General features: G+C 43.5%; 1 protein-coding gene across 7 annotated transcripts in view; it reads right to left on the bottom strand.

Moving 5' to 3' along the window:
• LOC134359051 (arginyl-tRNA--protein transferase 1) overlaps window positions 1-15,339 on the bottom strand; it is a 183,041-nt gene that overhangs the window by 149,733 nt on the left and 17,969 nt on the right. For all 7 annotated transcript variants that reach the window (XM_063071915.1, XM_063071920.1, XM_063071916.1 and 4 more), the window contains exon 6: window positions 421-671. In XM_063071915.1, the coding sequence (XP_062927985.1) occupies window positions 421-671 (251 nt within the window). The remainder of the gene's footprint in view (window positions 1-420; window positions 672-15,339) is intronic.

Genomic DNA, 15,339 nt, shown 5'->3' with positions numbered 1-15,339 from the left:
CAACAACAAATTTGTACTTTCTCCAGTTTGTGATGACTTTTATCAAAAATAGGCACTTGAAATTAAAAAATGGGATTACATATCATAATTCTGGATATTTTTCCCCAAAGTACTTTGAAATAACACCATGAGAGGCAAATTGTAAATTTGTTTAATCAAAAGTGACAAATCTTGAGTGTTAATATAAATATTTAGGATACAAAGGTAAAAAGTCAAAAATATCATCGAGCTATGTATTAACATATTTTTCCATTCTGTATTAACACTGGTGGGAAATGTGATGAAATATGATCAAAATCTATTCAAACATTTAGATATCTTTGTTTTGATATTTGAAAGCTACATTCTTGAAATTAATACAAGAATATTAATGGAACAAAGGCCCGGCATGAGTAATTGCACTGAAATTAAAAAAAGTACCTCTAACTTATGGACTGCATCTGGAGACAAAGATTCAGAAATAAAATCTTCCAATGACTTTGGTTGATTTGCTTGCGGGGCATGGTGTTGCAAGAAGAGAGTATTAGAGTTGTCACAAGAAGCTTCTTGATGTTGGGAGACATCAGCCATTTCCATACGTTGCTGTTTCTGAAGCAGCTTTTTTAATTTTCTCTCTCTCCGAACATCTTTTGCTTTGCGGCATGGTGGTTTATTTGGATCAGCTCCTCTGCCTTTTTTTTTAAAAAAAAGGTTGGTTTACATACCAAAATTAGACAGATCTTGACATCATAAAATTACTTAGGACAAATTTACCATTGTAAACTTAAATTGATTATTTAGTATATTTTATTTAAGTCCATCTTAACTGCCAACTATTCCAGAATATTCATTCCGTGCCAGACAATATTAAGAGCAATGTCTTAGCTGCACTGAAATATTCATTTGAACAGTCTCCATCATATTTCACTTTTACTGCCCATGCAACACTTTAAAAATCAGCACCAAGAACTGTGGAACTGTTCCAAACTAATATTATTGAATCTGTCAATTTTAAGTATATGTAGGGTAGCCAGTTCATATGTCATCCTTTGAAACTCAAACTTGCCAATCTTTATTCCCTTTGTTGTTACACCAAATTTGACGTTATGTTCACTATAATAAACAGTCAACTCATTCTAACTTGTTAATCAACCGATCTTGTGTAGCTTTTACTGCTGATGCCATTCTGTTTTGCCTAGCTTTCTGTGAAAATTAAAATCTCCCATAACAAGTACTTTGTCTTTGAATAGGTTTCACTGGCACCAGAAGCTGCAACACAACTGTCAGTAAGATTGTACCAATCCATTTCATAAGCTTGAAATCCTCAATCAGGCACAGGACACTACAGTCGGCCCTCCTTATCTGCGAGGGATTGGTTCCAGGACCCCTCGCGGATACCAAAAAACGCGGATGCTCAAGTCCCTCATTCAACCTGTCTCAATGAGGTGGACCTTAGGACCCAGCAGAATCCCAGACCTTATTTAACCTGTCTCAATGCGGTGGGCATTAGGACCCGGCGGCAGAGCTCTGAATCCGCAGTGTTTGTGTTCACGAAAATAATCACGATCACAATTTAAAATAAAGTGGAAATAAAACAATCAGAAAGAAGTGAAACGCCATCGGTCACTGGAAAAGCGTTAGGCTACAGTCGGTCAACCATTGAAACAATTTTAAAGGATAAAATGAGAAAGGCCCTGCCCGATTAAAGCAAAATTATTGCGCAGCAACGCAGCGGTTTAATTGTTGGGTTTTGGGGTTTGGGGTTTGGGGTTTTTGATCCTCCACATCAACCCAGCAGGGATGGACAGCGCGCTCGGGAGTGATCTGTCACTGGATCGAACTCGGGAACGATCTGTCACTGGATCGAACTCGGGAACTTCCATTCCCTAGCCCAGCGCTGAAACATATGTTTCTTAAGTATTTTATATGCATAGAAAGGTAAAATATACACTATATACTAAGACAAACGTTTGACTAACTCACGCTAAATAATACCGGATGTACCTGTTCCGACTTACTTAGTAAGAGAACTTCCGTTTTTTTTAATCCCGATCCACGATAACCTACGCACAACCTCCCACATACTTTAAATCAACCCTAGATTACTTATAATACCTAATACAATGTAAATGCTACGTAAAATAGTTGTAATACTGCATTGTTTAGGGAATAATGACAAGAAAAAAAAGTCTGTACATGTTCGAACAACAAGTGCTGGAAGAGCACTTCCAGGTTTTTTCGATTCGCGGTTGGTTGAATTCGCGCACGCGGAGCTCACGGATAAGGAGGGCCGACTTGTGACGAGAATACACATAAATTAAGATGTTTGCTGGCCTGGGCTAGCACCAGTGGCATCAGCAGTTGGTCTGCCACCTGCCCTCAGGGGAAGGAGAGATAAGGAACAATGGAGCAGCGTCTGGAGATGTGTAATGAAGGGATGTGGGAGAGAGAGCTGTCTGGAGCGGCTCCCCCCTTTGAACCCTGAACTGTTTGAAGTGATGGACAGGCGATACCCCAGCAGGGGGATAAAAAGGGACAGGTTCGCTAAGGCAGGACACACACGACACCCCGAGATAACGAGACCCTGGAAGCGGTGCACCTCTCACAAGTCGGTGGAAAGCTCTTGGACGGCTGATCGCGGGATCAGCCTTAGACACACAGGGTGGAAAGGTACGATCAGCGGGAACCCAGTGCGTGTCCGCCCTTGCTTGGGTGCCAGGTTCACTGCAGAGAATCGACCGCATCTGGAGGAGGGGTCACAGTCGGTGACCCCAGGTGACATGACAAAGGACTCGCCCGAAAGCTGCTTATGAGCAATATCGCAGGTCTGTGAGTGGAAGCCGTTTTGAATGATCAGTTGTTCTCGTTCTCTCTCTCCTTCCCCCCACGTTGTCCATCACCATGGCAACGATTACTGCGAACTGAACTAAATTGGACTGAACTTTGCGTCACTTTGAAATTGGTCATTTACCCCTAGACAATGATAGAGCTTGGTTGATCCTGTTATCTTAATTCTGTGCACATGTGTGTTTATCGTTGCTGAACTGTTGCATTTATTATCCTTTCGATTACTGTGTTGCTTGTTTCTTTAATAAAACTTTCTTAGATCTAGTAATCCAGACTCCAACTGAGTGATCCATTTCTGCTGGTTTGGCAACCCAGTTACGGGGTACGTAACATAAGTGGGGGCTCGTCCGGGATTTTGAACGCTAAATTTGAGACGGAGTAAATTGATTGGGTTAAAATTTCCGAAAGAAAGAAAAGACAAACAGCAGAAATGGAGGCTGAGGAATTTATAAAGGCGCCGACCTTGGAGGCATTAGAGGATGCCAGGAAATCGGAATTGGTAGCTGTGGCCAAACGGTTGAATCTTGCTAAGGGGAAGTCGATAATGAGGAGAGAGGAGATACACAGAGCTATCATAGAGCACTATGTATCAGAAGGTGTGTTTCCCCAAGGCGAGCTGGAGGTGGTGTCTATTGAAAAACCTGCTGGAGACGCGGTACAGGTGCAGCTTGAAAAACTGAGACTCGAGCACGAGTTCCGGGTACGGCAGTTGGAGCGAGAAGAGAAAGAGAGGGACAGACATTTACAGCGAGAAGAGCAGGAGAGAGAGTTAGAAAGGCAAGAGAGAGAGAGAGACAGTTGGAGAGAGAAGAGAAAGAGAGGCGATGGGAGCGAGAAGAGAGAGAGAAACAGAGGGAAAGGGAATTTGAGCTGGAGAAGTTAAAGATAAGGGCCGAGCAGGGGCTCATTCCGAACCAAGGTGGAGGGTTCCGGGCGACCCAGGAAGTTAGGCTGGTTCCCCCATTTGACGATACCGACGTGGATCGGTACTTTCTCCATTTTGAGAAAGTGGCTATAAATCAGGACTGGCCAAGGGATAAGTGGGTGGTTTTGCTTCAGAGTGTACTGAAAGGGAAAGCCCAAGAAGCTTACTCAGCTTTGTCCCGGAAGATGCCCAGAGGTATGAGGTGGTGAAAGAGGCCATCCTCAGGATTTATGAGTTGGTCCTGGAGGCATACCGGCAGAGGTTCCGGAATGCGAGGAAGCAGTGGGACCGCACGTATTTGGAGTTTGCCTGTGAGATGCAGACATTTTGTGAGCGTTGGTGCGCCTCAAAGGGGGTAGAGGGGGATTATGACAGACTGCTACAGCTGATCCTGATTGAGCAGTTTAAAGGTTGTGTCCCTGAGGGTATGAGACTCTACCTAGATGAGAAGGAGGCAGCCACGTTAGCCGCAACTGCTAAGTTAGTGGATGAGTATGCGTTGACGCATAAAATGAAGTTTGCCCCGAGTAAGGCTACCAAAAGGGTCGTCAGGACAGCAGGGAGAGTCCGCCAGAAAAGTCAGTAAGTAAGCCGGGGACTAGTGAAAAGGATAAGGTAGACTGGGAGCGGTCTGGTAGGAAGTCCCCTGGGGTCGTCTGTTATAATTGTGGGAAAGTCGGACACTTTGCGTCCAGGTGCTTTGCCCCAAGGAAGGAGATGGGGAAAGGAAAAACGGGGGTTCTGACTAGCTGTATTGAGCCAGCAAACCCACTCCCAAGGGAGAGGAGGTCTGATAAAGTTCAGGAAGGGCACGAGAAGTTTATCTCGGCCGGATTGGTGTCAGTGAAGGAGGGGTTAAAACCAGTTCCAGTGCGGATCTGGAGAGACACGGGAGCGTGTCAGTCACTAATACTGAAGAGTGTTTTAGACTTTAGCTCAGAGACCGAGACTGGGGAGGTCAGTGTGTTAAAAGGCATTGGAAAAGGGACTGAAGCCATGCCTTTGCACCAGATACACCTACAAAGCAACTTGGTCTCTGGACTAGTCACGATGGGGGTGAGGTCCGAATTACCGATGAAAGACGTGGAAGTCTTGCTCGGAAATGACCTCGTGGGGGGAATTGTGTTCCCTGCCATGAGGCTGACAAGTCAGCCTGCCAGCATGGAGGCCCCGCCCGTGGACTCGCAGGTTTATCCAGTTTGCGCAGTAACTCGGCGTATGTCAAGAAAAGCTGCAGAGGCCGACATAAAGTTAGCTGAAACGTTTCTGCCAGCCTTGTACGAGGAGGGGATAGAAAGTGAAAAGACGGAACGAAATGAAACAAGAGGAAGTGAGGGAGCTGAGGCAGACTTAGCATTAGCCAGGGGGGACTTTATACAGGCACAGGAGCGGGACGAGGAGCTGATGGATTTGGCAGAGACAGCTCTCTCTGAGGCAGAATTAAAAAAGGAGCCAGTAGGCTATTATGTAAAAGAAGGAGTACTAATGAGGAAATGGAGACCACCTACTGTGCCCGCAGATGAGGAATGGGGAGTTGTACACCAGGTGGTAGTGCTGAAGATTTATAGGGGCGAGATTTTTAACCTGGCCCACAAGGTACCCCTCGGTGGACATTTTGGGGTGAGGAAGACAGTCGACAGAATTATGGAAGAATTTTACTGGCCGAACATGAGGAAAGATATTGTTGAATATTGTAGGCGATGTCATTTATGTCAGGTAGTAGGGAAGCCAAATCAGGTCCTGCCTAAAGCGCCTCTTCGACCGATACCCGCTTTCGGGGAACCTTTTTCCCCCGAGTCATTGTGGATTTTGTCGGTCCCCTGCCCAGAACTGCGAGTGGGCAGGAGTATGTGATGACCGTGATGTGCGCCGCCACCAGGTTTCCGGAGGCTGTGCCCCTGGAAAGCGTGAAGGCTCCCACAGTGGTAAAGGCGCTTGTGAAATTTTTCACTACGATGGGGCTGCCCAGGGAAATCCAGTCAGATCAGGGGAGTGTCTTCACATCTCACACCTTCCGACGGATGTTGGATGAGATGGGAGCACAGCAGATTTTGGCCTCCGCGTACCACCCTGAGTCACAAGGGGCGTTGGAACGATTCCACGCCACCTTAAAGACAATGATTAAAATTTACTGTCAAGAAAATGCTAGGAGCTGGGATGATGCTTTGCCCCTCCTGCTATTTGCCGTGAGGGACACGGTTTAAGAGTCATTGGGGTTCAGCCCATTCGAGCTCGTCTTTGGTCATCGGCCCAGAGGACCCCTGACCTTACTAAAAGAGCAATGGTCCAGCCCGGCAGTTCAAGTTAATGTGATTGATTATGTTTTAAAATTTCGTGAGAGGCTGGAAAGGATCTGTGACCTTGCCAAAGAAAATCTGCAACACTCCCAGACTAAAATGAAAAAAATCGTATGATAGGCGTGCCCGCGAAAAAGAGTTCCAAGTGGGCGATCGGGTCTTAGTTCTGTTCCCAGTGGTAGCCAACCCCCTTCAGGCGAGATTCCACGGTCTGTACAAGGTAACTAAAAAGATAGACCCTTTGAACTATGTTATTGAAACGCCGGACAGGCGTAAACCCACACAGTTGGTACACATTAACATGTTAAAAGCTTACCACGATCAGAAAGAAAACCGGGTTGGTGTTATCACGGAAATTACTGAGACTGGGGTGTCGAATGAGATGGGAAAAACCCATCTTGAAAAGATGAATATGGTGCCGACCCGATTGGAGAACTCTATTGTTCTGGCTAATCTTGCTGACTAGGTCTCTCACCTAACCCCCGAACGAAGCGGGCCATTGATAAAGCTAATTAAACAGCACACAGATGTATGTCCCGATGTCACGAGACAATGCAAAGGGACGGTGCATGATGTTGTGGTCACCTCAGGCCAGCCTATTAAACAGCACCCCTATAGGATGAACTTGGAGAAGGGCAAACTAGTGGAGAAAGAGATTGAGTACATGCTAGCCACAGATATTATTAGGCCATCCCTGTCGGAATGGGCGTCCCCCTGCGTGGTTGTCCCGAAAGCCGATGGGGGCATCCGATTCTGTACAGATTACAGAAAGGTGAACGCCATCACAAAAACTGATGCTTACCCCATCCCAAGGGTAGACGATTGCATCGATAAAGTGGGGAGAGCTACGTACATCACCATGGTCGATTTGCTGAAAGGATACTGGCGTGTCCCTTTAACCGACCGGGCTAGAGAAATCTTGGCATTTGTCACCCCCTCCGGTTTGTACGAGTATAATGTTCTACCTTTTGGCATGAAAAACGCCCCAGGAACCTTCCAGAGGATGATTAGTTCAGTAATAAAGGGACTCAGGAACACAGAAGCATATATTGATGATTTAGTGGTCTGGAGTAACACGTGGGAGGAGCACATTGTGGCAGTAGAGGAGCTATTTAAACGGCTGTCTGAAGCCAGCCTGACAGTGAACCTTGCGAAAAGTGAGTTCGGCCACGCAAAGGTCACTTATCTGGGATTTGTGGTAGGACGGGGGCAGCTGGCTCCGATGCAGGCTAAGGTGCGGGCTATCTCGGAGGTCCCCACCCCGACAGACAAGAGAGCCCTGAGAAGGTTCTTGGGGATGGTGGGGTACTACAGGAAGTTTTGCAAAAACTTTGCGGATATTACTCTCCCTCTCACTAAGCTTTTGCCAAAGAATGCGAAGTTTGTGTGGGACGACCTTTGTCAACAAGCCTTCGAGAGTCTGAAGGCAATTCTGTGTCACCATCCTGTGCTAAATGCGCCTGATTTTTCAAAACCCTTCTCCCTAGCAACAGATGCTAGCGACGAAGCTGCCGGGGCAGTGCTGTTGCAGACAGACAAAGAGGGGGTTGAGCACCCAGTCGCTTACTTTTCTAAGAAATTTAATACCCATCAGAGGAACTATTCCACTGTGGAAAAGGAGCTACCGGCCATCATACTAGCATTACAACATTTTGAAGTTTATATTTGCCCGGCACGGAAACCACTGGTAATTTACACTGACCACAACCCATTAGTGTTTTTGGCCACTATGAAAAATAAAAACAAAAGATTGCTAAGTTGGAGTCTGGTGCTACAGGAATTTGATATAAAAATTAGACATATAAAAGGCACGGAAAATGTGATTGCTGACTGTCTGTCAAGGTGCTGACAACTTCAAATTCTCTGTATTAGCCAAATAGCTGATAAAGATGTATATTTGTGTGTATCAAATAATGTACTCATGTTTGTAATTTTTACCCCGGTAAAAATCCTTAAAGGGGGGGTAAGTGTGACGAGAATACACATAAATTAAGATGTTTGCTGGCCTGGGCTAGCACCAGTGGCATCAGCAGTTGGTCTGCCACCTGTCCTCAGGAGGAGAGATAAGGAACACAATGAGCAGCATTTGGAGATGTTAATGAAGGAGCCATCAGTCTGGGTATTTTCAAGATCGGCTCCCCCTTTGAACCCTGAACTGTTTGAAGTGATGGACAGGCGATCTGGAGATGTGTAATGAAGGGATGGGAGAGAGAGCTGTCTAGAGCGGCTCCCCCTTTGAACCCTGAACTGTTTGAAGTGATGGACAGGCGATACCCCAGCAGGGGGATAAAAAGGGACAGGTTCGCTAAGGCAGGACACACACGACACCCCGAAGTAACGAGACCCTGGAAGCAGTGCACCTCTCACAAGTCGGTGGAAAGCTCTTGGACGGCTGATCGCGGGATCAGCCTTAGACGCACAGGGTGGAAAGGTACGATCAGCGGGAACCCGGTGTGTGTCCGCCCTTGCTTGGGTGCCGGGTTCACTGCAGAGGATCGACCGCATCTGGAGGAGGGGTCACAGTCGGTGACCCCAAGTAACATCACAAAGGACTCGCCCGAAAGCTGCTTGTGAGCAATAAGGCAGGTCTGTGAGTGGAAGCCGTTTTGAATGATCAGTCGTTCTCGTTCCCTCTCTCCTCCCCCCCCCACGTTGTCCATCGCCATGGCAACGATGACTGCGAACTGAACTAAATTGGACTGATCTTTGCGTCACTTTGAAATTGGTCATTTACCCCTAGGCAACGATAGAGCTTGGTTGATCCTGTTATCTTAATTCTGGTGCACATGTGTGTTTATCATTGCTGAACTGTTGCATTTATTATCCTTTCGATTACTGTGTTGCTTGTTTCTTTAATAAAACTTCCTTAGATCCAGTAATCCAGACTCCAACTGAGTGATCCATTTCTGCTGGTTTGGCAAGCCAGTTACGGGGTACGTAACAGACTGAATAAGGCTGGAAAGTGAGATTAGCACTGACGAGTCTCCACTGGAAATGGGTGGCTGATGGACTGTTTCCATGCTGTATGAATGCCTGACTATGATTCATGGATTCTTCCATGATTCCAAGAAGCTTCTCAATTCTGCAATCATTCTCAAAATCTTTTTAAACCATCTCTATTATGTTGTTCCTTTATTCAAGAAAGGGAGTAGAGATAGCCCAAGAAATTATAGACCAGTGAGTCTTACCTCAGTGGTTGGTAAGCTGATGGAGAAGATCCTGAGAGGCAGGATTTATGAACACTTGGAGAGGTATAATATGATTAGGAGTAGTCAGCATGGCTTTGTCAAGGGCAGGTTGCGCCTTACGAGCCCGATTGAATTTTTTGAGGATGTGACTAAACACATTGATGAAGAAAGAGCAGTAGATGTAGTGTATATGGATTTCAGCAAGGCATTTGACAAGGTACCCCATGTAAGGCTTATTGAGAAAGCAGAGAGGCATAGTAGCCAAGGGGACATTGCTTGTGGATCCAGAACTGGTTTGTCCACAGAAGGCAAAGAGTAGTTGTAGACGGGTCATATTCTGCATGGAGGTCAGTCACCAGTGGGGTGCCTCAGGGATCTGTTCTGAGACCCTTACTCTTCGTGATTTTTATGAATGACCTAGATGAGGAAGCGGAGGGATGAGTTAGTAAGTTTGCTGATGACACAAAGATTGGAGGTGTCGTGGATAGTGTGGATGGCTGTTGGAGGTTACAGCGAGACATTGATACGATGCAAAACTGGGCTGAGAAGTGGCAGATGGAGTTCAACCCAGATAAGTGTGAAATGGTTCATTTTGGTAGGTCAAATATGATGGCAGAATTTGGCAGAATATAGTATTAATGGTAAGACTCTTAGCAGTGTGGAGGATCAGAGGGATCTCGGGGTCCGAGTCCATAGGACGCTCAAAACAGCTGCGCAGGTTGACTCTGTGGTTAAGAAGGCATACGGTGTGTATTGGCCTTCATCAATCGTGGAATTGAATTTAGGAGCCGAGAGGTAATGTTGTAGCTGTATAGGACCCTGGTCAGACCGCAGTTGGAGTACTGTGCTCAGTTCTGGTCGCCTAACTACAGGAAGGATGTGGAAGCCATAGAAAGGGTGCAGAGGAGATTTACAAGGATGTTGCCTGCATTGGGGAGCATGCCTTATGAGAATAGGTTGAGTGAACTCAGCCTTTTCTCCTTGGAGCGACGGAGGATGAGAGGTGACCTGATAGAGGTGTACAAGATGATGAGAGGCATTGATTGTGTGGATAGTCAGAGACTTTTTCCCAGGGCTGAAGTGGTTGCCACAAGAGGACACCGGTTTAAGGTGCTGGGGAGTAGGTACAGAGGAGATGTCAGGGGTAAGTTTTTTTACTCAGAGGGTGGTGAGTGCGTGAAATGGGCTGCCGGCAACAGTGGTGGAAGCAGATATGATAGGGTCTTTTAAGAGACTTTTAGATAGGTTCATGGAGCTTAGTAAAATAGAGGGCTATAGGTAAGCCTAGTAATTTCTAAGGTAGGGATAAGTTCGGCACAACTTTGTGAGCTGAAGGGCCTGTATTGTGCTGTAGGTTTTCTATGTTTCTATGTGTTAAACAAAATCAGTCTTCGTACTCCAAATTGAAACTAACCAACAATTCCGTACAAATATAAACATAACTCCCCTACAATTCTTCCCCAGCTAAAAATCTTGTTAACCTATGTTAGTGCTAATAGTAAACGTGCAAGTACAATCTTTCCAGAGGCTCTGTGGACTCTTATTCTTCTTTTCTACCACCAAGTATTGTCTTATACTTGTTCATGCTGCTTTATTTACCAATTCCCATTCAAAGTTTTCTCTGTATTCCTCTATTGTCTTACAGTTGCCCTCACCAGAACACCATAAATTATTCCCTTACTTGGTGCTACTGCTAAATTTTGATTCTATTTGCACCTCAGAATTCAAATTGATTACATCAACATTAATCAATAGCAATTCTATTAACAACATTTGTGGAATATCACATCTCAATCTAAGCAATTCTGTAATATACAAAAGAATATTTTATAACCAACTGTTACTTGTCCCCAAAATCTACTTTCAAGACTTAGCCACAATTTGACAATGCATGAATTAAATAAAAATGATAGCTAACTGCACTTCATTACACTTGCTTGATTGTTACTTCTCTGGAATTCAAAACAAAATTGATTAAATGTAGCCTTCACTTTACGAATCCAAGCTATTACTTTCTATTTTAATATTTTTTCTGGAAGAAGTTTGATTAAGGATTTTATCATCTTTCCTACTATGAACATTATGGAATCAGCATAGTTACAGAACAGGAATTCATTCAGCAAATTGCATACATGCCAGTTCCTACAGAATAACTCAATGGTTCCTCCACAGTAATCTTGAAAATTTTTCTTCACCATCTGTCTTCCACAACATCTGCAGGTAGTGCATTCCAGGTTCGAAGTACACATTCCATAAAAAAAAGTTTTTTCTAATCAATATCAAGTTTCTTCCCCTTAGTTTCAGACCTGTAATCTTTAGTCCTCAATCTCCCACAATCCACTCTAAGCAAACCCTGCAACGTTTTATACATCACCATCCCTGCAGCATTTGGAAAGCCTGTGATATACACCTTGGAGGCCAATGTACAAATATCTTTCAAGAAGGTGAAGCTTGCAAAGCGTCAGGTCCTGACGATGCACCTGGGAGAACACTGAAAATCTGTGCTAACCAACTGGCTGGAGTGTTCAAGAAAATCTTCCACCTATCACTGCTCCAGTCAAAGGTTCCCACCTGCTTTAAAAAGGCATCAAATCATACCAGTACCAAAGAAGAGCAGTACCCGTACCAAACTATTGCCTACTAACTCTCACATCTACTGTGAAGTGCTATGAGCAGTTGGGCATGGCTAGAATTAACTCTGGCCTGAGCAAGGACTTGAACCCACTGCAATTTGCCTTCTACCACAACAGTCCTATAGAAGTTGCATCTCATTGGCTTTCCACTTTTCATTAGAGCACGTACACAACAACAAAATATACATCAGGTTATTGTCTATCGATTACAGCTTAGCATTCAACATTATAGTACCCTCAGTATTCATCACCAAGCTCCTGAGCCTGGACCTCTGTGCCTTCCTCTGTAACTAGATGCTCGACTTGTTCATTGGAAGACCACAGTCAGTACAGATCAGTGACAACATCTCCTCCTTGCTGACAATCAGGACAGGTACACCTCAAGGATATGTGCTTAGCCCATTGCACTACCTTCTCAACACTAATGACAGTGTGGCTAGGTAAAGCTCAACTGCCATGTATAAATATAACGATTACACAACTGCTGTTGGCAGAATCTCAGAGAGTGACAAGGACGTGTCCAAGATTGAGATAGATCATCTGATTGAATGATATTGTAACGCAATAGTTCCGCACTCAACATCAGTTAAGACCATGGAATTGAGTGCAGACTTCAGGGAGGGGAAGTTCAGAGAACACAGACTAGTCCTCATCAGGGGGTCAGCAGTAGAAAGGGTTAGCAGCTTCATATTCCTGGCATCAATATCTCAGGAGGATCCCAGAGGGCACAATCTTGATGGTCCATGAAAACTGCCTCTTTTTTCTCTTCATTTCATATTTAATTATTTTGTATTTCTTTCTGTAACTCAAAGTAATATTTTTCTGTATTTCATTGTATGGCTGCTGCAAAAAACAACAAATTCCACAACATACGTCAGTGATAATAAACCAGATGCTGGTTTTGACTACTGTTTAATACAGGACAACAACAGCATTTATTCTCCAAGGCTCTATTGATCAGACTACTTATTTCTATCTAGGCTTGCTTCACAATCCTTTATAAATGTAGAAATTACGTTAAATATCCTCAACTCTTCTGTACTTCGACCTGATATACACGTTCTATCTTTTTCTCCCAAGCCATTTTAACATTTGCCTCATTTTCAGAGTTCACCAGGCATACAATTCTATTTAAAAATTTGAAAAATTAAGGATGCATATGAAAGTGAACAGAAGTTGAAACACACACATGCATTTATTTGGTCACAGGGCATGAATGCCACCATAGTGAGCAAGTTGGATTTTTATAGCAACACATTTATTTTTTCCACCATTACTGGCACCAGCTTTATGTTTCATGTTCATTTAATTACTTGAACTTAAATTTCCCAGATGCTAGAATCAGGTTTGAATTTGTGCCCCAAATCAATGGTCCAAGTGCCAGCCCACCAAATTAACCACCCACTCTGTCACACACAACATCTGTACTGTAAAACTAACAGTTGCAAATGACCCATTTAAAATAGAATTTTTCTCAGAATACAAAGCAGCTTGTGTTCAAATAATTTTAATCAGAGTTTAATTACTTGAGGCAAGCTAAACCTATTTTCAGCTCAAAGACTATTAAACTAAAATTGACCTTAAAAGATCTGTAAAGCCTCACTTTACAAGGCACAGACTGTTTTTGTTATAAAAAATACTTGACAAAAATTTTCCAAGTCAAATGCTGGATACACATTATTAGTGGAGAGGGAAAAAGAGCTAATGCTTCAAGTCAAAGACTTTTGTTCTTAACTGGGAACTAAACACATTTTCAGTTGCAAAGAGATGGGTGAAGAGAACAGACAGATTACAATGCCTTGCAGTTAATTGGACCATCAGTTAAGTAGGACAGCCTCTTATCTGGGAGAACTCTAAAGAAAAATAACTAATAGAGAAAATAACCGGGATTCCCTTCATTTATTTGGTACATTATGCCACTTAATTGAGACAGTCACATTAACTTGCATAGCCATTAGTCAGCACACCTTGTTTGGAGTGAGCAATTTTTAAATAGAGTCAGTTGCATGTGAGTGTGTCTAAAAAAAGCAGTGATTTGTGTCGCTGATAGTTGCCGAGAATTGAGCAGCAACACAACTCAGAACTGTTTTGCTCACTGCATTACATGCATTCAGGCTTGGAGATGCCTGAAACAGCCAGGAGTGAAAATGAAACAAGACTTCACTACTTCAACAAGTTAGAAACTAGAGAATTTGAAGGTGTCAACAATAATCTTGAATGTTACAATTAAAATGAAAATTTGGGGGACGCAATCATCAACAGCATTGTATGAAGGCAGTCCATTATCTGCACTAGGTGATTACGCAGATTTTCTTCATTTACAGACAAAAGAATGTGACACGGATGAATTCCTCTTTTGTATTAGGAACTAATATAGTTTCATAGTACTACAGTAGCATTGACAGTGCTACAATTGGTTCTATATTTCATTTAAATACATAAATTGTTACTCAGTTAAACAGTAGTTTTTTTTTGTATGCCTTTTAACTATTACTGCTTAATTGAGCCAAGATGTACTGGTCCTGATGTGACCTAGTTAATTGAATCCACTGTATTTTCTGATGGGGTAGAAATGAACAGTGATGAAATATAACAGAAGATAGTGCTAGGTGAGAGTAGGTGCTGAAATTTTGTTAATTACAAACACCACCTTTTGGGTCATTTAATTTTCTCTCATCTCTACTGTCACAGGCATTGTTTGTTTCCTTTGCAGCCTAAAGTGTGTTCAGTTTCTAACCTTTCCGAATTCAAATCCTTGGATTAAGTTCTCGGCAGGGAGTTGGAGTAGTTGGATCCAATTATTACTGAGGGGGAGGACTGGATGCAATATGGAAGGGAATTTGCTCATCATACATCACCAGGAGAAGTGATTGGGGTCTAGTGAGATTCTATTTCTCAAATATAATAACAAAAAAGATGTTGAGTGACTGTCAAAGCCCATCAACCAGACCATGGCCAGAACTTACAACCAACATCAGCAGTCCTTTTTTGCACTGCGGACCGGTTTAAAATTGACAATATTCTTGCGGACCTGCCGACCCGGGGGGTGGGGGAGGTGGGTTCAAGCTCAACTGTGCATGACATGGAATGAGGAAAGGTGCAGCTGACTCATATCGTTAAATCATATCGTTTCCTCGCGGCCCGGTAACACATACTTTGCAGCCCGGTGGTTGGGGACCACTGACCAAGATACATAATATCAGTGTTGCTAGCTACAGTATAATTCAATATAAAGATAAAAGTTGTAGGCATTCTATTAGATGAGATAGAGTTACAATTTGCAAAGTGATACAACTTAAAATTAGCATTGATATTATCTTGTCAAGAGTTTTGTCAAATGAAATACAATACTAGCAAGCTTAGAACAACTAGGTCACATTACAAATACATGAAACCACCATCACCAAATACTATTTTTATGTACCTTGTCCTGATAAGAGACAAGTGTTCCACTTATGGAAGTACGTACA

The sequence above is a fragment of the Mobula hypostoma genome, chromosome 19 (assembly GCF_963921235.1).
Source record: "Mobula hypostoma chromosome 19, sMobHyp1.1, whole genome shotgun sequence".
Taxonomy (NCBI): domain Eukaryota; kingdom Metazoa; phylum Chordata; class Chondrichthyes; order Myliobatiformes; family Myliobatidae; genus Mobula; species Mobula hypostoma.
This window is presented reverse-complemented; position numbering and strand designations above follow the sequence as displayed.